The sequence below is a fragment of the Limanda limanda genome, chromosome 9, assembly GCF_963576545.1.
Source record: "Limanda limanda chromosome 9, fLimLim1.1, whole genome shotgun sequence".
NCBI lineage: Eukaryota > Metazoa > Chordata > Actinopteri > Pleuronectiformes > Pleuronectidae > Limanda > Limanda limanda.
The window spans coordinates 5,819,755-5,842,658 of record NC_083644.1 but is presented as its reverse complement, the minus strand read 5'-3'; the positions used below and the strand labels follow the sequence as shown (position 1 = coordinate 5,842,658).

Here is a 22,904-nt window from a genome sequence, read left to right as displayed (position 1 = left end):
TAATCTTGCCCTTACCTTTCAATGGGGCTGGAGGTGTCCAATTCTGCTGATTCTGATTCGGTTGTAACTTTTCAACCAGGGAAACGGAGGAGTCCAAAATCCTGAGCTCCTGGCCCGACAAGACGGCTTTGCACTGCTGGACGATCAATACTTGAAGATCACAATTTGGCTCAGTGCGGGTAGAACAATCAAATCCGCCTCGGCATGTCCTGACCAGGAAGATACAACTAGAAGAATAAAGAGGAAATGTTACGTGGCAGGTGCTTCAAACCTGTTTTACAAGTACAATGCTGGAGCTACACCCGCATTCCACTGTTTACCCACGGAGTGTGATACCTGTGGCTTCGGCTGCAAAACTGACAAAGATAATATATGGGAAAAAAATGGATCTGGCGTGTAGTTTGTGAAACAGTTAAACAGCTGCTCTTCTTTTAAAATCTCCTCTTTAGGATGCTTTTTTTTCTTTTCCTTATCTTGCTCAGTGATCAGAGCACACATTTTATTTCAAGAATCCTTGACAGACTGTGGACTCCCATGATATAATTGACAAGGAGTCACACAAGCAGTCACAAAAAAACATTCCTCAGTCCAGTCTATTATCGGCCAATTTTTAGAAATATCACCTGTGCTTACAGACATTGTTTACCAATGCCATAGATCTTGCATTGTTTATGACATAAAGCTATTACCTCTCCCAAGAGTTAATAATCATCACAACAAATGTGACATCATTATTTATTTTAAGGTTTAAAGAGTATTTTTTGCTCTTGAGTGAAAGATGTGGTTTTAAACTCTTCTTTATGAGCAGAGAATGACAAACACTTGATAAACAGCAAAACATTTTACAAATCTGGGTTCTGACAATTATGTTAATCCTCCTGTGAACTGTTTCATTTATTTATTATTTATTTTAATATGTTTTAAAGAAATTAAGTGCTCTTTAAGAAAATTGCAGTTATATATATCATGTACATAACACCTCTCTCTCTCTCTCTCTCTCTCTCTCTATATATATATATATATAAATATATATTATGTATCGTTTTTTTAACATATATCAAATTTTTTGGATGAAGCATCCCTGAAAGAGGTGTCCTAATATTTTTTCCAATATTGTGTATGATGTATAGTTTCAGATTTTTTACATTCTGCAAAGTGTGTGTGTGTGTGTGTGTGTGTGTGTGTTGATGTTTTGCTTTTGTAACAGAGGAATATCTGTCTGTCATACATTAACACATATTTTATTATATTATATTGCATTATATTGCTTATTGCAAATTGACATTGCTCTCCTGTTTTGCATTTCACTTTTTTCTTTACTTTTATATATCTTTTATACATTTTTATTTTATATATAGTTTTATTTCTTATGTGTGTTGTATTTATTATATTTTTATGTTTTTTTGTTCATTGTATTCACCAACAACCAGAGCAAAGTCCAGGTAGGTGTAATCCTACTTTGCATAAATACATTCTGATTCAAATGCCTTTTATTTTGAAAGTCCCTGACAGGAAGTCGCTCTCCCTCGTCCCTTCAGATGTCACAGTTGTCCCCAGCGTCTTCCCCATCCTCCCACAACACAACACAACACAACACACCATCACAACACACCACACCACCGTGTCTCCTCACCATGGGGCTGTGATGCCAGCGGCCTCTTCTCCACGGACCTGAGCCTGTGCATGGATCTAATGATGATGAAGAAGAAGAAATTCAAGTTCAAGGTGGACTTCGAGCTGGACGAGCTGTCCTCGGTCCCCTTCGTCAACGGGGTCCTCTTCTGTAAAGTGCGGCTGCTGGACGGCGGCTTCTCCGAGGAGTCCTCCCGGTAAGTCCACCCCCCAAAACCACCAGGACCTGTAAAACCAGTACAACCAGTTCAGTGTTAAACCCCTGGGTAAACTAGCTTAACTAGCCCAGTTAGCTTGTGTGAAACCCCCCCAAGCCATCTAGCAGGGGGCTTCACTAAACCACCGTCCACTAGCTAGTGTCTGTCCCTTGTCGTGTGCTAGCTCAACATCCTCCTCTAATCTTAACCTAATGCTAGGCAGCGTTATGCAAATATGTTAGCATAGCCCGTTTGAAACATGTGTGCTAATGATGCTAATGCTCATGAATACGAACAGGAGCATCTTCTTCATGTGTCGACCTCAGCTTCCTCACTGGGTTGTGTGGAACCAGCTGATGTGTCCACACAGCTAAACGTGTCTCCTGTGTTGAGACTGCTACTGGATCGATCCTGTCCCGAGTTGTCCTCTGTGGTCCCTGTGTGGTCTCATTCATCATTTACCGTCCTCCTGGTTTATCCACCTGTCATTGAGAGGAGCTGATCAGACCTGGTGCATGGACTGTTTGACCCTGACCAGTCATTCCCAGTTCAGATAACACCTTCTCCCATCTTCTTTGGGAAAGAGCTTCCTGTGTAAAAGAGCTAATTCATGTTTATAGGAGCTACTGTGCAGGTTAGTGCAGCTCCAGGTGATCCACAATTGAATAATGAGCTAAAAGTAATATGATACAATTACAATAACTGAGCAGGAAACTCTATAAATACAATTTAAAAGTTTTAATAGCAATTTAAAAATACAGTGAAAAAAAGAAATTAAAGAAAAAATCAATGAATCAACGTATTAATAACACGATTGGCTATTTTTAAAGGTTATTACACTATTATAATAACTTTATTACCTCACTGCCTTTCTAAACGCTCAATTACACTTTACAATACATCATAAACAAACGTGAATAAGTTATTCAAACCAAATAGAATCAGATCAGGGGACACAAACACTTTAAAATACAACATATGTGACACAAGAATGAAATAAGGTTAAGAGGGACAGACTCCCGTCTTATGATGGGATATTATGTCAACTGGGATGATGGTAAATGTGCTTTAGAATGAATTTATTCCCCACAGAGCAATGAAGTTTTCTTTTTATTATCATGTTGTGACCAAGAAAAGCCTCAAACTACGAACAGCTAATATTTGTTTAAACACCGACAACCCTAACCGGGATTTTCAGTAGATGCCAATTTGTCCGGTAAAGACAGGAAATGACTTATACCCGTTATTCAGAGTCTCCCCGTGGTCCACAGCAGTGTCGTTATAACGCTGTTATTACTGTCATATTGAAACAAGCAACGACTTTCACCTGTTCAAGCGTTCACTCGTGAATCCGAACTGGTTCCCAGCACTGCATGAAGGGGAAATTATTGTTATGTAGGGAGGCTGCAGGGATTAGAAGGCTTCACCCTGATTATATAACAGGCCTTCTGCTTGCTTTAGAGTAAGTAGCTCTTATAAAATGGACAAATAGAAATGTTCTGAATCAGATTGCTTATGAGGTCATGGTACCAGGGTCGTTTTAACATATCTGCAGTTTTCTTTGTATATTTCTGAGCGGACATGTAACAGGAGGAACTCAGGTGGTTCTGTTTTATCCCACAACCCCTGACATTGAAGTTCTCGCTATAATTAAAACATCCTGTTCTGCCTCAGAAGTATTTCATTCTCCAGATCTTTGTTGTTTTTTAATGTTTTTTATCAATAGATTTTCCTCAGTATATGTGGTCACATGTGTGGGAGCGTTAAATGACATTTTCCCGAAGCAGTTTGATTTGTGAGACCTCTGCAGTCCCCTGAGTCATCACAAGTGTTGTTTTATGAACCTCTTTTCTTTTCCTGTTATCGGGTTTGTCACCAGGGATTTGTCATTGTTTTTAACCCTGAACAAGTTTTCCCCATTAAATAAGTTTGCTTCTTTGAATGTAAAAACGTCTCGTGGATGAATCCAGACTTGATGTTCTCCACAGTCTGGACGATATGGATTTAGGGGCTGATGCTGATATTAGAGAAATCAAAGCTTAGCCCGATGGCAAATTCACGTTAAACAGATGTGGGGGAACATGTGCGTATGAAAGTTTGTGTCTGAAGTCTGACAGCAGCTGCTTTTAAAGGGAGAACAGCTTTGGTTTAACAACATATCTGACACATGTGCAGTAGAGAGACGAGCGGATGGATTTTGCTCGGGCTCACACTCACTAATAGGATTTTGCTGCGCTGAGAAGGGTTGTGAGCTGTAGTACATCTAATCAAATCTGAATTTTTCAGAACCACGCTGGCTCCATCTGGCCGGGAGCTCGATCTCTGAATCTTCATCGACGTGCGGATGAAGTCAGTTGTTGTTAAACATCCGTTGCACATTTGCTGCCTTTTCTTTTTTTGGTGAAGCTGTTGTGTAACAAAATCCAGTCAATCCTGCCCATCCTTCACATTAATCCCCTACACCCTGTTAATCATTTAAGTCTCCTGTCATCAACACTTCTTCCACTTCAACATTTTCTGCCCGACGCCATCAGCGTGTGGCTCCTTTTGTCCCAATTTCAAAAGCAAAACACTTGATGCATCATTTTCCGCCGCAGTGTATTAGAGGAGAAAATCGTTGAATTTCAATCCATCAGAATGGGCTGAAGCGAATGGCGGGTGGGCCGTCTTGACAGAAGGGAGTTGGTTAGGTGAGTGGGAGAGGAGACGACGCCAGTGAGAGGGAAGCCATCTGGGTATCGTAATGCTTCCCACGCACACACACTCTCTTCATCTCCTCCTTTCACTGAGAGTAAGCCACCGCCTGCAATCCCTTTAACTTTGAGCAGCTGGAGGATGGATGTCTCTCACTCCTTTGCTAGTAACAGGCCACACCCATCACCCTTAATCGTTTGGTTCAGCAGTTAAATAAATCAATAGGTGAATTTATTAGTTCCTTTTTATTAGGTGGTCTGAAGAATGGGAGGATGAACACACAAGCGTATATTGGCAGTTTGAATCAATAGGTTTAAGCAGGGATGAGATGTGAGGATTGTTAATCCCGTAGTCACTCATCCCAAGTGGTTTTCATCCGATAGATTAGAAATGTGATCTGAGTTGCAAACATCAAGAAATAAGGCAGGAAGGTGTTTGGTAGAACCCGATAAGGAATAGTAGGGCTAATGAGGTTACCTACAGGGGGGATAAAAACAATTTCTGGTACGATACTTTGGCTGATAGATATATGAAAACAAATCTAAGTCTATTTTACTGTTTTTCACTGTCAGTATTTGTTTCGTCAATATTTTCGCTCATCAGTTAATTCTGAAGCACTTTGAACTGCACTAGCCTGAATGAAAGGTGATTATTTCCAATAATGATGATTTCTAATACTCAATGCTTTGGTTTTTGAGGGTTGAAAGAGTGAGGATCTAAGTGGTTCTATTTCTGTTGTCTCTTACACTAATAACCATCCTTTCCCACATGTGCAGTATGTGATCCATTATGAATCTGAGCCAAACAGTGAATCACAGTGTGAGTCCTTCAAATTGCAACTACAGGATGTAAAGCAGTTCTTTGAACAGTCACATCCTCTAATGATCCAGCTCCCTAAGGAATGAAATCCAACACCTTGCCATGTTTCTATTCCTGTCTGTTCAATCTGAAAGGATGATCTGATACAAGTTTTCAGCCCCTGCTCAGCAAGCACACAACAGTCTGACCATAGCTTGGGCTGGAATAAGTGTTTGTGATTTCCTGTCACAGGGAGCCGGTGCAGGCCAACTGTGTTCGATGGAGGAGGCGATTCTCGTTCCCCTGCAAGATGAGCGCCAACGCTGGGACAGGAGTTCTGGACCCCTGTGTGTGTCGTGTGTCCGTCAGAAAGGTACAGCAGCTGAACTCCACCATGATTCTAGAATAAAGATTAACCTAAAATCCATAATCTGATGCTTTGGACGTGAACAAGCAATATCGGGTAAAAGATGCAACAGGCAAGGTTTAAAAAAAACCTCCAATGATCGTGTCAGTGTAAAATAAAATTCTGTTAATGGTTACAAACAATGATTTTAGAAGAAAAATACTTTCCCTTTAACCTTTATCCTTACAATTGAATGTGCTCTGTGCATTTTAAATCATGTCATGTTACATAAACCAGAAAGTGGATGAGCCTGAACAAGCCTCCCTGGTGAAACACATGCTGTGTATCCTCTCTGTTTCTGAGACTAAACAAATAGATCTCTGTAGATAGCTACAAAGATCCATTTGTTTAGTCTGAGAAACTCCAGAGACTATAAACAGAAAGCAAGACAGTTATGCGTACTCCTTGTTCTTTTTGTGAATTTTAATCATTGTGCACATGCATGAGCCTCATTTCCACTCGGATATAGAAACGTTCTTAATCATCAGTTTGTCATTACGTCCAACACCCGGCTGTGGCTATTTATACCGCCCATGCTAATAATTTATCACATATAACAGTTTATCCCAAGTATTTTTGAAATTGAGTCTACTTTCAAACACATTTGACAGACAGATATTTACCTTTTTTAAATTAATTTAAATTGTGCTTAAATGAAGCTTTGAGACTTTTTATACATAACATTTTTAATTTGTATTGTTTGTGCTTCTCGTCTCCAGGAGCTGAAGGGTGGGAAGGCGTATGCAAAGGTAATAGGCTCACACACTTCCGTTATCCAACCCCCATGCTCCGTCCCAACCTCCGGGTCACCTACATTTACAGTAATCATCCATATTGATGTAGCCAGCCTTGTGAGCCCGTAGCAAACAGATGGCTCTCACTGCCTGCAGGTCGGCTCATTATATCATGTGCTCTGCCTTTAACTGTTAGAATGTGATTATCTACTGAGCACTCTAAACCCTCTTCCTTCGCTGTTAATATTCAAATTGCAGAAGCTGTGTTGATACTGTTTAATTTCTCTGACGTTTCACTCACTTTGAGATCTGTCATTTAACAGCCAGAGATTGACACATTGCTGACTGTGCAATAGATCAGTGTCCTGAGAGGAAAGTAAAGTTCACCCCTTGTCATTCTCTCTCTCTTTCAGCTTGGTTTTGCAGATCTGAATTTAGCAGAGTTTGCCGGCTCAGGGAACACAACCCGCAGATGTCTGCTGGAAGGCTACGATACCAAAAATACTCGTCAGGATAACTCCATTCTCAAGGTAACGATAAGGCAACCACAACACCAGGATTTGACTTCTTCAATATGATACCCTGCTGTTTTGAATACAAGCCTAGTACTTTTCTCAACTGGGAGGTAGCCAAGGCAAAGGTTTTTTTTGCATAAGCATGGAGCATCACTGACCTCAATGGCCAGGTGCCCAGGTCGTCCATTAGAAAAAACAGTTATGATAGAACAGTGTCCTCTGTGCAAAAACGCTGGAGATTTTGACTTCACTGTTCTCCTGCCTTTATATCCTGCATTTCCTGATAAATCACAACAACTTCTCATGTGTGACCAAACTACTGAAAACAGCCCAGAGCTTCTGACCTGGACATTTGTGTTCACACATACACCTTCTCTGTTGAAAAGTGCAAGTCTGAAAGCAGCTCAGGACAACTCTGCTTAAACCAGAACACCCTTCTTTTATCTTTGAAATAAGAAGAAATGATAATAGAAACTTGAATTAAAGTCAAATCTGAATATATTAATAAAACAATCTGCTTTTTCTTCTCATAGGTTGTCATCAGTACACAGCTCATGTCAGGAGATCCCTGTTTTAAAACGTAAGTTGACATAATTGCCTTTTACATGTCGTGCTAAGTCTGTTGTTGAAGCGTCAAGATTGAGAGCTGAAAGCTAATTGTGGCGACACGTCATTCATCTTTATTTATAGTCTATGGCCATCACCAATCAATTAACATCTCACTATCTGAATAGGTTTTATTAACTCAATTAATTGCAAATGTGGTTTGACTGAAAAAAGAAAAAGTGAATGAATTAAGGATTTCACTCAGACTGACTTCATGACTTCCTCATGTCGTTGCACTACAGTCGACCTTTAGTTATCCTTTTCTCTCTTGTGAAACATTCTTTTAAAATCCTTCATTGTCAAAGTAATAACATTAAATCTGGACTATATTTGTGTGGGAGCTGTTCCAAGAAGGTGTGGTTCTTTAAACTGGGTTTTTCAGACTAAGCAAAGTTTAATGGGAATCAAACATTACAGGATTATGAAATCCCAAGTAGCTGATCAGATGAGTAGTCCCGTCAGTACAAGTCCCTTTGGTGTAATTAGGGTTTTAGTTATTCAATGAATGTTTCAGTACAGAGGGATAAATGCTGCTTTACCCAAGGGCAAAATCTGACCTAGAAATGACTCAGTAGCCTGCATGTTTATGCCTAAAGCTGAATCTTGTTTTATTTCAGTATGTACACTCAGCTAAATGCTAAGATCAATGCTACTCTAAATGTTTATAGTTTAAGGCCTGATTCTTCTTTCCTTCGACTAATCAATCTTTATTTAAAACTTTCCTCCCATTTCCCTGATTCTGTCTTTATCAGTAGCTTTAAGTTTAAGTAACACGATATTAACGATGATTATATTGTGATATTAATAATGGACACATTGAAACATAAGAAGGAAACTTGAGCCTCATTGTACTGTGTCCTCTGTCCTCAGGCCTCCCTCCACAGCCACTGTGATCGGGATCCAGGGTGACGGAGAGAGCCTGCTGGAGGAGAGGAGGGGGGGAGACTCACAGAAAGGCTCTTCTGGTGAGACCAGCACGCCACATTACACTCCTCTGCTCTGCTTAGTCATGCCATCAGCTTTTCCAAACATTTACAGGGACCTAGTAAAAGAATGCTTGAGCTGTGTGGAGTGTTTGCTGACACTTCTGAAAGAAAAGAAGCTGCTCCCTTACTGTTTCCTGATCCACTCTCTGTTACTGACTTAAGACATATTCCTAGCGACTGGCTGGAAACCTAAAGTTCCCCTTAAAAAGCTGCTTTTAGACAAACACTGAAGTCCACAAATCCTCTGTATTTTCTCTGGAGGAGCTGCTGCATGTGTGAACACAAATGTGAGAGTGAGAGGCTCCGGATTATCTGCAGACTTTATACCAAGGTGGAGAGAGTCTGCAGATAATCTGAAAGACAGGAGAGTCCGATGATGTGAGAACACAGTGGGGGATTCCCAGCTGGATTCACCGTGAGCAAGTGGTGGGGGGGACACGCGACAGAAGCAAAATATATATAATATCTCCCTGTGATTAAATGGTTCCATACACGTTCCAGACATCTTTGTCTCAAGACACCCCCCCCCACACCTTAATCAGGAGTTGGCCAGTTGCAGTGTGTGTGTGTGTGTGTGTGTGTGTACACATGTTAATCACTTGTTCTTTATCACAGAGGCAACAACTTCGATAACATATTCTGGTCCTTAAAGTTTTGTGGTTGCTCAGGGATAAGTCATCTGCTGCTGACTCTTGTCTACACTCTCATTTGTCATAAAGAAAAGTATGCAAGCTTCACATGCCGTGCTCATAATGTCATAACTTCATGAAGTTCTTAAATTAAGCTGCAGATATTCCTTTCATAACTCATGTGATTATTCACGTTTATGCACTTGTGTCTCTCCAGCACGATGTTCTTCTGCTTCATGCAGCCTATCTGCCCTCCACTGTTATGCAAATATTTGCAGCTGTCGCCTTCTGCTCCGTTCCCTCACTCTTTGCTTGTGTGTGTGTTCATGTGTGAGCACATCTCTGTGTTGAATGCCTGTTCCTCCTGGATGCTGCAGAGTGTAGTGCAGCTCTTTCATGTATAATTTAAACTAGCTCTCTTTTAGGTTAGCTACAATCTGCTCCGACCCTGTGGGCTCTCACGTGGTTAAAAATAGGACGTTCTGTGAGTCTGTCGAGGGGGTTGTGTGTTTTTTGTGTGTGCACACTACATGTGTTTGTCTGCTGCAGACGATGCTCTTTCCTGTCGGCCTCATTGGTTTTGATTGTGCATGATTGTAATGGGCAGGTGTGTGATAAACTCAAATGGGAGGTTTGGTCCTTTATGTTATATTTGAAAATAGTTTTTGTTCTTGATAATCTAATTAGATATTCCCCCATAGATGTATTAGTCATTTGAACCTACACTCTTCCACAAATAGGTCAAGAAGAACCCCTATAAGAATCAGTGGTTTTGTTAGAAAGTGGTAATTAGTCCGTTTTCTGCTGGTAGGTTGGTTTGATTGTGACACAAAAACTACTGAATGGATTTCCACAAAACTTGGAGGAAAGATGGGACATGAGCCAAGAACTAAGGCACAGATCCAGGAACCTTAATCTTAATCTCTGATGACAGTCAAACCAAGAGATTTTTCGCTTCAGACAAACGGATAAATGTGCCTGCTATTAAATAAGTTGCTTCTTCCTGAATACAAAAGGAAGCCTAATTAAAAGATGCACATTCCCCGTCTGACTCTTCTATTCTTTCTGATCTCACAGAGAGCCGTGAAGGGAAGTGTCCGATCGTGTCTGATGACCTGGGCGGCTTCGGACACTCCCGCACATCCAGCTACGCCAGCCAACAGTCCAAACTCTCAGGTAGGGAAACCCCACATCTAAAGTACACTATGCTGACCTGATGTAGAAGGCAAACAACTTAAATATGGAACTGTCTAAGCTAATGTTATAAATTATGAACTTGAGTTGCTGAAATATCAGCAACTCGTAGCTTAAAATATATTAAAACTAACCTAAAATCGTTTTTAAAGGAGAAGATGTGTATCAAAACCATCGAAGTGATGAAATTATTTTCCAGTGTCATTCCACCAGAGCAGTTGAGACCTGAAGCTCGAGTTTCCATTAGAGGCTGATCAGATGACTGTAATAAGAGATCACAGGAAGTGGAGAGATGCAGTCGTCTCGGTCGAAATGTGCAAATGTATTTCCTGCCACATCATGTGTCTCTTGTTAGAGTCATTTGAGCTTTGTAACAGTGTGATTGAAGTTTGCTCCTCTGTGGCCATGATGCACTGAGGTCTTTTGGTTTTAAACGGCTGCAGACATGAGGAGCACGTGATTGTGTGGTGTGGAAGTGTTAAATCATTCAAAGCAATGCAAGGGGAAACCAGGTTCATAGGATAGCTAATCTTTTACATTTATCTTTAATTAGTAGAGCAATAATTGGACTCTTGAGTAAATATGATTTAAATGCAGATTAGGCCACTGGTGTCATAGCAGCATAAATGTGTAATATTATGAACATGTGTCAGTAGCAGGTGATCTTACATTACATCTTTAGGATCTCATATCGTTTACAGCTACTTAACATTATTGACAATCGGTTAAATCAGTCTGGTGCGAGTAGAGATGGCAAAATAAAGAGGCGCTGGTCAAATATCCATTTTTACTGATTTGAAGAAAGTGAATTTATTAAACTTTATTTGTATAAATCCAAATCATAGTAAACATTATCTCAAGGCACTTTGCACAGAAGGTAGGCTACGGTTGGTTTCATTTGAAATGTCAAGGCACTCCCATGGCATAATGTTTAAAGCAACACCATGAAACTTTTACTAGGCAACAGCGCCCCCTGCAGCTACACATGGTCATTCATTCTGTTGGCCCTGTGTCGGAAGGATAAGTGTTTTTTATGTAAACAAAAAAATATCAATGATCCTCTGCATCCTGAACCAGAAGCTGCCGCTGTAGCAAATACAGTAAACTTAATAAAGGCTGGTATTCAATGTCCTGCCCAGTGGTCAAAACACAATACGAGTAAATATTGTCTTATTATAAATAATCCTACTAGCCCATTTCCTAATTCCAAGTCAGTGAACTGTCTAAGTAATTTTGAAGATAAAACCGCTGCATATTGTTGATTTATTTAAGAAGTGCTGCTGTATTGTTTTGAAACCCTTGTCCATCCCTGGCAGGCTACAGTACAGGTCACTCCCGCTCCTCCAGCATGTCAGAGTTCAGCCACCGGAGAAACCATTCAGTGGGCAGCGCCTCCACGGGCATTGGCAGCATCCCAGAACCCAGCGAGGACCGGGACAGAGACTCCAGACCCTGTCCCGCGCTGCCCGAACACCCGGTCCCTACCACTAACACCACAGCCACCACTGCTACCAGTAACCCCCCAGGCACACCGGTACACAGCGCCTCATCCTGTGAACGACTCAACAGGTGAGGACGAGGACGTTTTAGCAGGAAAATGAAAATACAGATGTAATACTTGTGGTAGAACGATTTAACGACAAGAAGGCAGTCACTACGTTAAACATTCTAACTTTTAGTGTCGATAACAAGGACAAAATTAAGTGGATGGATCATTATGTGGTGTCATTAACAGCTTGTTATTAACAAATGTTTGACGTCACCAGTGCAATTACCATTACCATGTCACAGTGCAAGATACAATCTTTAAACGGTGTGTATTTAAAATCAAGATAAATGCTAAGTTAACAGATAGGTGTGGTCTAACCAATCAGTGCTGAATATTAATTTAATAATGAAGTAATGACAAGTGAGCGGCTGCAACAAAAACATTTTCAGTCGACTGAAACCGGAATCACCAGCTGCAGAAATGGAATCCCTGATGAGCAGGAATTGTTGATTCCAAGAAACAAATCAGGCCCCGGGCGATGAAACCATATCAATATTTATCACAATATCATTTTCATCCATAGCAACAGGTCAAATAAATAAAAAATAAAAAATATATATATATATATATATATATATATATATATATATATATATATATATATATATATATATATATATATATATATATATATAGGACTTTAGAATGTTTTGATCCTACAGAATAATTTAAAACCATACCTTCATTCAGGAGCTAAAATCTGTCTTAACTGAATAGAAATAATAAAGTGACATTTATCATGAGAATCATCAATCTCGATTGATAATACAGCATTTTTTTTATCTTGATATAATTTGACCATAATCTCCCTTAAGCAAACACCATTTCCAGTTTGCAGTGGAAACCATTAGAGGTCAAATGGGCACAGAATGATTCTCCTGTATCCTCCCGTCAGACATCCACTGAAACAGGACTCCATGGAGTCGCAGCTGAAGAGGATGGACGACACGCGGGTGGATGCGGACGATGTGGTGGAAAAAATTCTTCAGAGTCAAGACTTCACACCGAGCCTACTGGACTCAAGTGCAGAGGGTAAAACACACACTGAAGCTCTGTTTACACAGCCACATGGGAATGTTGGTCTCGGTATTTGAGACTTTTCTCTGTTTATACAATTGTAAATTCAGTAATAATTTGTATTGTTTAAGTCATAGTCTTACCCTGAGTGATGTCAAAACCCAAAGATGTTCAACTTATTTGCTTAGCACACAGCTAGTTCACATAACACAATTATTAAGTTGACAGATTTCTGTCGCCCCCATGAGTCAGAGTTTGTTCTTCGAGGAGCGGGGCTTTGTTTTCCTTCCAAGGTCTCATCTCGCTCAAAGCTTGAAAAAGAAAACTGCTGTCAATACATGATTATTTATAGATTGCCTAGCAACTGGCTGCTCCTCATGAGAGGAATCCTATAGGAGGATACTGTCGCTCTCTACTGACTGAACGTTTCTACAACTGTGTCTGTTTCAGAGGAAGGTCTGCGTCTGTTCGTTGGGCCTGGAGGAAGCACGGCCCTCGGGAGCCATCACCTTCCCACCAGGTGAGTTCACTCACTGGGAGATGTTCACGTGAGGCCACATGCTTTGTTCCTCTGGGGCTGAATGAGCTGCACATGGTGGACATGTCCAACTGTGACTGATATTCTAGAGCAGGGGTCTTCAATGTTTTTCAGGCGACCCCCAAACTGATGGAGAGATAGAGCAGGGACCCCTTACTATATATATTGTATAAAATTGTGTTTTTTATTAAACTGGGCCTAGTGCCATGTATAAACATAGCTATCCTGTTATTGTACAATCAATTCTAAGCTATTCAAATAATACACAGAAAGATAACGTCTTCTGCCTCCATTTATCCGTTCGCTATAATATGTTGATTCATGTTAATGTGTATTTAAAGACATTTAAATTCGTGGGTAGAAAATTGGTTGAAAAAAAAAAAAAATTGTCTAATCAGCCAAAAATTTCGCAGACCTCCTGTTGAAGACCTCTGTTCTAAAGCATAAGGGCTGGTGTCCAGTATAATCATTATCTTACTATTTTATTTTATAACAACTTTTTGGATACCACTGTACATTTTGTTGATGGAACACCCATAGACTGTGACTAAAGATGGACCAGAATATCAGATGTTAAATAGAAAAATGTTTTATTGGTTTAGTGCAGTTTAAGAAACATTTTAAGAAAGGACAAAAGACTAAATAAGAAGCGTTATAAGTTGTTAGTTTTCCTCTATAATTCTCTTAACGTTATCCTCTTGTCTTTCCTCAGGGTTGGTGCCGGAGCGTACGAGCAGGTGGTGATAAAGCGTTAGACCTGCAGCCTCTTAGTGACAGACTCACACCGCTCACATCACAAACATGGAAACAAGGCTGAGTTCATTTCAATCTCCATTCCTACAGCTCGTTACCGGATCAGTAACATCAGCGCCCTCCTGTGTCCATAATAGCTATATGACATAGTAGCTTCCTTTTTTAGATATTTTCAACAGGCGGAGGTGGGTGGTTATCATCTCATTGTAAACAGCTGTGAATCTATGTAAATGAAACGTTGACCTGAATGTTCAAGACATTTAACGTGTATGTAACAGAACTTGTTCACTCCTCACGTTCGGGATGTAGATGTTCGATGTTTTTGAGGTTAAACTTTGTCGCCCAGCATCTAAACAGAACTCTGTTGGGAACTGGAAGAAAAAGATAAACGTTTCATGTCTATTGGAGGAGTGGCATAATTCAAACAAAGGGAATCTGCTCTGTAGAGGAGCCCACCATCCGTTTTCAATACATTCCTTTAGTGTCAGTGTTCGTTTTAGAATTCCTCCTGAAATGGGACGTTCTATTTAATATTCGCCTATAAGCTGCAGTTGCTGGCACTAACCTTAATCCACCTTTTAGTGTTTTGAAGGTGAGAATATTTTATTACAAAGACGAGGCGTCAGACTTGAGCTTTTAGCTGTGTGAATGTAGTATGTGTGTGTGTGGTTGTGCGTCTGCTATATGGTAAGACTACTTTTGTTAGTAGTAACAGTTATCCTGGTATCTTGAATGAGTGGAGGGATATAGGATCTATTGTGAGAAATGCTTTGTTGGTACTTTGAACGATGGGAGATAAAGTCTATTTGCTTACTTATAATAACAGAAGTTTCTGTTCTTATCAGCAACGGATTGTTTTTAGTAAATCCTGCAGTATTACTCAGCCGTATAAGAGGCAAAATGCAGTGACAAGGTTTTAAGTCAAAAACCCAAATATAAAAATGTGCTTTGCCATCTAAACAAATATAATACAACACCAGAAGTCCCTTCTTCTTCGCCTCTCTAAAAACACTACTTGCCAGTGGCAGCAAAGCAGGATTTCTGTTTTGGAGCAGCAAAGAAGAAGTGACTTCCAGTAAAAGGAAAATTGCACTTTCATCTAGGTGAAACTAATAACCTTTAAAAACATGGTATCAGATTAGGACACAGATGTGCGTTCTTGCTGATTTACTGTATATCGGTATCGGAGCATCTCTAAATAGAACAGGATCTCCTCTGATCAATACGTATAGCTACGCTTGGCAACGCTTTCCTGCCATCTGAGCTCGCCCGTTGACTGGGACGCTAACGTCAGTGAACAAGTCTGAGACCCTGTGATGCAACAACGATTTCATGAAGTGTGACTGATAAATACTGTAGTACGTACAGTACAATGAAGGACTAGTAACTAAGTAATCCACTGCCATAAAGATACGACCCAGAGTAATGCAGTAATTTTCTGTGCGTGTGTCTCCTAGCAACATATCAAGCAGATCATTAACATTTAGTGCTGCAGACAAGGCTAACGACAACATCAATATGAGGATTGTGTCACGCATGCAGGAGATTTGCATCAATACGGGATTAAGTGAACAATTTGTTAGACTGAGAGCGAATCAGCCAAAGTACACAACCCACTGACGGTACCTGGGAGCTCGTCAGGCCTATGCATAAACTGTACTGATAACCTTAGACACACTATAACTCGTGAACAGACTGTACTCCATCTGTAATCTTCTGTCATTACCCACAGTAGAGCCAAGATACTCCCTCTTCTAGACAAACTATATACATGTTCTATCGATATCTGCACACATCAGTGTATGGTGTTTTAACTATACGTCAGTGTTCCGTTTCTACGTTCTGCATGATTCCGACGTCCACTAGCGAGCGTGCAGAACTTGCCACGTCATCTTTTCTTTCTAATTTGATACTTTGCTATGTTTTAATATTGATATTTCCACACTGAAGAGAGGATTTCGCCTGTTTAGCATGTAGCAAGTCATTCTGTTCTCATCACGTACTGTTAAAAGCTCGAACTTCAGTGTGTTACTGTAAATCAATGTTCTCATTTTGTGTGTTTTCTTTTCTTTCTCAGCATGGTTTCAATGTTCCTGTGTTAAGATATCGTCCTCTTGGTTTTTGAATATCATCATTGCTGATATTGTGCCAATATTTTTGCTAAAGATTCTTTTTTTTTGGGAGGGGGGGCATCAGCACTACATAGTTAAGACAGTGTTAAGTGTGTGGCTACCAAATATCAAATATTACATTATATTTAGTCTGTTTTTTTTGGAATCAGATCACTTACACCTGTGTGACGCAGGTCTGTTCATCTTGGTACCTAACATGTTGTTACAAACATGGTTGCTTCTTCTCTTCTGTGAAGCTGTTGTCTTTATAAAACTGTAATATGTATTCTCCTGTAAAGTGATGTTCTGTTCTGACACTGTCCAGTGTTTCCTGTTACAGACTCGTATTTTTGACCAACATTTGCTTCCTTAACAAGTGTACTGGATGCTTCTCATGTGTACCTTGCACTGAATAAAACTCTGTAAAAGCCTCTTTGCGCATGGAGATCTACTTCGTTAAGCTCACATCATTCACAATAATAATCTTCTCACAGTTTTATTGTGATTATAACATTTGGTTGGTTTAAGTTGCTCTCACGCAATACATTTATTTTTAAAGGCTTTAGCAACTGGAAGCATAATCCAAACAAAAAGTCGCAGTCCAAATAAGCCTTGTTGAATCTGAACACGAGACCTAACTTTGTCCTGGACACAAAAGCTGCGTCCTCCAGGTCAAACACTTGCCTCCCAGTCTTCCTCCTGCTCTGCAGCGGCAGAGTGGGGCCTGCTGGCCGGTTCGTACCCGCTGTCCTCCAGATCGTCCTCAGCCTCCTCTTCCTCAAGGTCTCAAAACACAAATGACAGAATAGCGTCACTACAGAATCATTCAGGTGTCACAGGAAAAAGTCAGCTGATGATGCTTTGTTTTTATAAGAGCTGTGTTAGCTGCAGAAAGTTTCATGTAACCACTTTGGACGTAATGTGCAGTTGAAATAGTGACATCTGCTGGACAAATCTTACTACTGCATTTGATATGGTTTGAAGTTGTCTTGAGGACTTTTCTGTCTCGTTCACTAAAACCCGACAGATATGGATTTTTGGGGACCGAGGAAATACGGATAAATGCTTCTGTTAACGATTCATGTAACTGAGGCTTGATATTTTACAGTTTTACCATAATTTTGGTTTAGTAAATTAAAAGAAAACACAAATTCAGCCAAATATATAGAATTTGAATTACATAAAAACCATTTGATGTAAGTGCAATAAATTATAAAATATAAAAAATGATCATATTGGTCCATCAGTAATTATGAAGTATATCAATTTACTATTTAAAGCGATTATTGCTCCTGATTAAACAGTAGAACCTTTTACAAATCTGCTGTAATAACACATCTTAGTTAATACATTCATTCCCTTCTGGATCAAATGACCACAGTACCTTGTTCAAGGCAATTCACAAGCACAGCATTGCCGTCCTGGCTCAGCTCGACATCGGGCTCGTCCATCAGAAGACGCCTGAGATTCCCCAGACTTCCACTCAGGGTGTTGACTCTGGGGCAGCAGGACCACAACACATCCAGAGGGACAGACACACACCTACCACAGGAGAGAAAGAGCAATAGAGATGTGAATCTGTCACTGAGGCCGATGTGATGCACATTTTAATGCACGACGTCAACAATCCAATACATTGAAGAACTGTTTCCTTATTGTGATGCTGTGAGATTTGACGCTTTGATCCAACACAAAGCTCTGAAATCAAATCTAGTGCAGGAGGTGAAGAGGTTGTTTTCACTGCTGTTTGTTTGTCTTGTTGCCGGATTAATAGAAAACTACTTCACGGATTTCCTTTAAATTCTGTGGGGAGGTGGAGCACGACCCGGGGAAGAACTGATAACATCATGGTGTGAATTCTGTCCAGGTCCTGATCTGTATACCAGAAACTCCTGAGTCACCATGACAACCACCTAACCTTCCTTACAGAAACCCACCTGAGTGATGTGCAGGAATCTTGTCGGCTTTGGAAATCTGTCCAACACACTCCTTCATCCTCTTCCTCCTGATCCTCTGAAGCTCCTCCCTCACACTGCGATGCGACATCTCTCATCTCCGCTCTGCAGGCTGTAGGTGTGAGGTTTGATTTGTTTGAAATAAAGAGAGAACAAATATGTATTTTGCAGGGGCATCAAGTTGATCAAAAAGCACCTCTGCTAAGCACACACTGTACATCCACCTGTGTGCTCCTCTTCTTCTTCCTCCGTCTCAAACGTTGCAGAAGAGGTGTTCCCTTCACCACTCTTCTTCTCCATCCATCTACTCTTCAGCTTTTCTGCCCCAGACAGAACCTCGCTCACCAGGACCCTCTGCAAGATGTTGTTGTCACGCAGGCTGGGATAGTTTATGCTGTACAGCTGACAGAGAAACGCAGAAAACACACATATCACATCCAGTGGCTCAGGTAAAAACACCTAAGAGACTGAGATCACTGCGAGTTAATCTGGAAGCCTAGTTTACTATTATTCAAATTGTGGGAGGTCTGTGATTGGCTGAGGTACGGGTGTCCAGACCTCCGCTGCAGTTCACAGGGATTACCAGCAGAGGCCAGTAAAGCTTTAAAAATTGTCGTTAATTGCTGTTAAAGGGGACATATTATGAAAATTCCACTTTTGTAGTGCTTCTACACGTTAATTTGGATATCTGGCATGTCTACCGTCCCAAAAACTCTGGAAAAAAAACAACTCCCGCGATTTGTTGTGGTTCCTCTCTGTCTCTGTCTCACTCACTTGATTAATCTCTGACCAAATTGTGTTACTTTAGTTTAACACAAATTACAGGGAAATTGAGATAAACACAACTCTTGCATTCTCACATCTCTCTCTCTCTCTCTCACGTCACAGGATCAGATGTTCAGGAGAATCTAATGTAATGAGAGTGAGGCAAGAAAAGAGCCGAGTCAACAGCTGAGCCAGCAGGAGGTTCAACACACTCACAAGTGTGTAGGAATAAACCTCCTCTGCACCGTGACCACCCAACACGTTGCTGTCATCTCCTCGCTCGAGTCGCCGAAAGACTCCGATCTGAGAGCAGAAGCCGACGCTCTCCTGGTATCCTGACGCCGGCTGTCCGACCCCAGTGAACTCCACCTCATAACCAAACTCCGAACACACCTTCAGAGCCCTGAACAGGATGGTGGGTCATTATTAGGGTTGCAAAATTCCGGGAATATTCAAAGTTGGAAACTTTCCATGGGAATTAACGGGAATATACGGGAATTAACAGGAATATACAGGAATTAACGGGAATTAACGGGAATAAACTGGAAATGTTGTGAGTAATTTATACTAACTGTATTTACCTTGTCATATACAGACATAAATATAAACATTTTGTTTTGTCATAGGCTGATTTGAGCCCTGAGGAAACTTTGGGCACTTGACTATACGCTTCTGCATCTTTGTGTCATTCTTAACATAGGTCTTTGCACAGTATTTGCAAATGAACACAGCCTTTCCTTCTACATTGGATGGGGTGAAATGTCTCCACACATGAGAGAGTGCACGTGGCATTGTTCTGTAGAATAAGATGAGAAAAAAGTTTGTAAAAAAACAATAATGCAATGCCAGAGATATAAATAGTTAGCCAAACAATTGGAATAGTCTGTAAACATATTTTACAATTTATGGATAAATGAATGGAAATAGGCTAGATGAACAGATGAACAATCCTCAATCAGCATGCTAATATATTTTTCCCAGTAATATCATGGAAACTTACCTGACTAGTCCTGCACACTACAGCAGGCCTCAATAGCCCTGCTGTAGAGTGAAGGATGCTGGGAATTGTCTGTGCATGTGATGGAAGAATGCACAGTGGAGGGTTGAAATTCAATGTGCAGTGTGTGCTGCATTCCATACATCTTTAAAATAGTGTTTTGAATGATGTTTTTATTGCTCAGCGTTTAATTTGCATATTTTTTTTTCCTTTTTCAAAATTCCCGAGCTTAATATTCCCGTGGAAAGTTTCCGGTCCTCGTCATTATCATTCAGTAAGAGATTTAACAGCATGGGTAGGAGTTCAATTCATTTCAAAAGTCAAAGAGCGTACTGTACCAGGATTTAAACTCTGCTCTGCTCCACTCAAACTTGTGGTCACTGTGCCTGAAGCCCCTGAGCCCGGGGAGGAGGGGGTTGTACTCGCAGTTGGGGGTGCTGACGATGGCGGCCGCCGGGGTCATGTAACCAAACACGACCTCGGAGAACCGCTCCACGTCAGCAAGCGTGAGGTGCTCGATGCTGGAGACAATCCGGAGAGACAACGATAGAAATCAACACAGAGAGAAAGTGAGACACAGAGGAGAGTCATGAAAATGATGGATGCCAGAAGGTCAAAGGTCGAAGCACCTGAAGAGGAACCTACAGCTCTATACTGGTCACCAGATCGAATCCTCTGAGGCGAGCGTCTCTTTCTGTGACCGAGCCCTCGTACAGTTCCACGCGCAGCTGATCGTAACTGGGCTGCAGGTAGTCGGTGGAGAGAGGAGCCAACTCGTACCTGAGAGAAGACACAAGCAGATTATCAGGACGCAAGCTGCTAGTTACTACAACAACACACAGAGAAGATGATTTCAGACTTGAACTCTGCAGGAGGCTGGAGTCTACGTTCTTATCATCATCATCATTTTCCCAGTGATTCTGTTTTACCAGTTGAGCCTCAGTTAATTCTATTTGCTTTTTTTAGATTCATAAAATAAACAGAAACATCCCATTTTCTCACCTATTGACAACATGGATGTTTGTTTACTTCTTCACACTTAACCCTAGAACACTAACGTCGATATGATAGAAGTTGTAAATGGTGCAGGGAGACTGTGCCTTCACCACACATGTCCTAGGAACGGCTGGACCGAAGAACAAGTTCCCAGCTCTATTATTTTTTTTTTTTTTTCTTTAACGACCCCCTAATTTTTCACTAATTTAAGAGCCTTTTTATAGGGTTACCCCATACCTTTTTTTTCGTTTTATGAGATGTTGTATCAGGAAGATAAAAGAAGAGTACTTAAAATTGCCACGTATTGTTGTACATTAATATATTTTGATGAGATGTATTTTCTATCGGGTATATTATATCGGGTCAAATTTACCCGACGTTAGTGATGGTATAACTAATTTCACATTAGTGTTCTAGGGTTAAAAAAGTCAACAACATCAATTATTTGAGCATAAAACTGAAGGTGTAAACACATCATTTAGCAGAAAGATTACTTGTTTTTATACATTATTAAATCTTAGAGAAAGCAACTACCTCCATGATATACTACAAGAAGTACACAACTCTTACTTCAGCCACGACACACAATGAAATCACACGTTTTATTTATAAACGGGACTCACATCTTCTTCTTGACTTTGGTCCCGTCGATTCAGTTTTATTGACTTATTCATATATTTTTGAATCAAATGTGTAGAAGTTTAGGACCAAGACTTGAGAGCTCTGATGAGCAAACACCAGTGACCAATACAGTACATTACTGAAAGGTTTGAGTTATAGTGCTTAATTGTAAAAAAAAATTTCCATGGAGCACAGATAGTTGAAAGTGTCGATAAGAAATTCTTCTGAAAAATCATAACTCAAACCTTCAGAATCACAGGTGTTATTTACAAACGGGACTCACATCTTCTTTTTGACTTTGGTCCCGTCGATTCAGTTTTTTTGACTTATTAATATAATTTTGAATCAAACGTGTAGAAGTTTATGACCAGGACTTGAGAGCTCTGATGAGCAAACACCAGTGACCAATACATTACTGAAGGGTTTGAGTATTAGTGATTAATTGTAAAAAATATTTTCCATGGAGCACAGATAGTTGAAAGTGTCGATAAGAAATTCTTCTGAAAAATCATAACTCAAACCTCCAGAATCACACGTTTTATTTACAAACGGGACTCACATCTTCTTCTTGACTTTGGTCCCGTCGATGTCCAAGCCGACCAGGAGCTGCACTTCCCGGTGGAACTTGAGTCTTTTCAGGAGGCTACACTCGCAGCAGCCCAGGTCCAGCACCTGAGGACCAGGACGAGATGAGGACCAGGACGAGATGAGGACCAGGACGAGATGAAACCCACCAGAGACACAAACACACAACACACGTCAGAGTTAAACCAGGTTGAAGGAGCTGCTGAACCAACTTCTGTAACGAAGCTAGCTAGCTCAGGTGATGACGTTAGCTTAGCTGAGTTAGCTCTGACGTTAGCTTCGATGCTAACGTGTTTATATTGATTGTTAAAAAATGTCTGGAAACCTTCTGAGGTTTGTTGCTCTTCACGAAGTCGATGACGAACTGGTGTCTCTGCCTGTGAAGCGGCGGGTGGAACAGCGGCGGGGGGAACAGCGGCTCCTCCATCTTCACTTCGAACTGACCTCCGGCCGGTGGAGGGCGCTGTTATCCACTGTCCACCTGCCCCCCCTGTGACGTCGCTTTTAGACATGTCCCAGGTGTGTTTTCCGTCTCCTCCTCGTTGTGAACACAAAATCTCAAAATTGTCGGCAGGGAACATCTTAGATTTTTGGTGCAATCGTTCAGTTGGACTTGGGGATGAATT

General features: G+C 40.8%; 2 protein-coding genes across 2 annotated transcripts; one reads left to right on the top strand and one right to left on the bottom strand.

Moving 5' to 3' along the window:
- The first annotated feature begins 1,583 nt into the window (after window positions 1–1,583).
- On the top strand, window positions 1,584–16,772 carry fam102bb (family with sequence similarity 102 member Bb). The gene is made up of 11 exons (XM_061077488.1): window positions 1,584–1,829; window positions 5,574–5,694; window positions 6,447–6,476; window positions 6,875–6,991; window positions 7,510–7,556; window positions 8,453–8,547; window positions 10,275–10,373; window positions 11,708–11,960; window positions 12,836–12,972; window positions 13,408–13,477; window positions 14,208–16,772. Exons 1-11 carry the CDS (start codon window positions 1,684–1,686, stop codon window positions 14,248–14,250), a joined length of 1,158 nt encoding a protein of 385 aa, XP_060933471.1. The 5' UTR covers window positions 1,584–1,683; the 3' UTR covers window positions 14,251–16,772.
- A 259-nt stretch (window positions 16,773–17,031) lies between these two features.
- On the bottom strand, window positions 17,032–22,705 carry henmt1 (HEN methyltransferase 1). Its single transcript, XM_061078164.1, has 9 exons — window positions 22,604–22,705; window positions 22,253–22,365; window positions 20,722–20,856; window positions 20,415–20,597; window positions 19,296–19,482; window positions 18,528–18,716; window positions 18,297–18,385; window positions 17,744–17,901; window positions 17,032–17,144 (listed from the first exon to the last, which is right to left on the bottom strand). Exons 1-9 carry the CDS (start codon window positions 22,703–22,705, stop codon window positions 17,032–17,034), a joined length of 1,269 nt encoding a protein of 422 aa, XP_060934147.1.
- Between the last annotated feature and the right edge of the window lie 199 nt (window positions 22,706–22,904).

Bases quoted from the DNA above. Each gene is read 5' to 3' on its own strand.
- henmt1 (XM_061078164.1), bottom strand. From the start codon at position 22,705: ATGGAGGAGCCGCTGTTCCCCCCGCCGCTGTTCCACCCGCCGCTTCAC. The intron at 20,857-22,252 runs GTGAGTCCCGTT...GTCTTCTCTCAG, and splicing joins ACCAAAGTCAAGAAGAAGAT to GTACGAGTTGGCTCCTCTCT. The intron at 17,145-17,743 runs GTACTGTGGTCA...TTGTGTTTTGAG, and splicing joins TGTGAATTGCCTTGAACAAG to ACCTTGAGGAAGAGGAGGCT.
- fam102bb (XM_061077488.1), top strand. From the start codon at position 1,684: ATGGATCTAATGATGATGAAGAAGAAGAAATTCAAGTTCAAGGTGGAC. The intron at 1,830-5,573 runs GTAAGTCCACCC...TTCCTGTCACAG, and splicing joins TTCTCCGAGGAGTCCTCCCG to GGAGCCGGTGCAGGCCAACT. The intron at 12,973-13,407 runs GTAAAACACACA...TGTCTGTTTCAG, and splicing joins ACTGGACTCAAGTGCAGAGG to AGGAAGGTCTGCGTCTGTTC.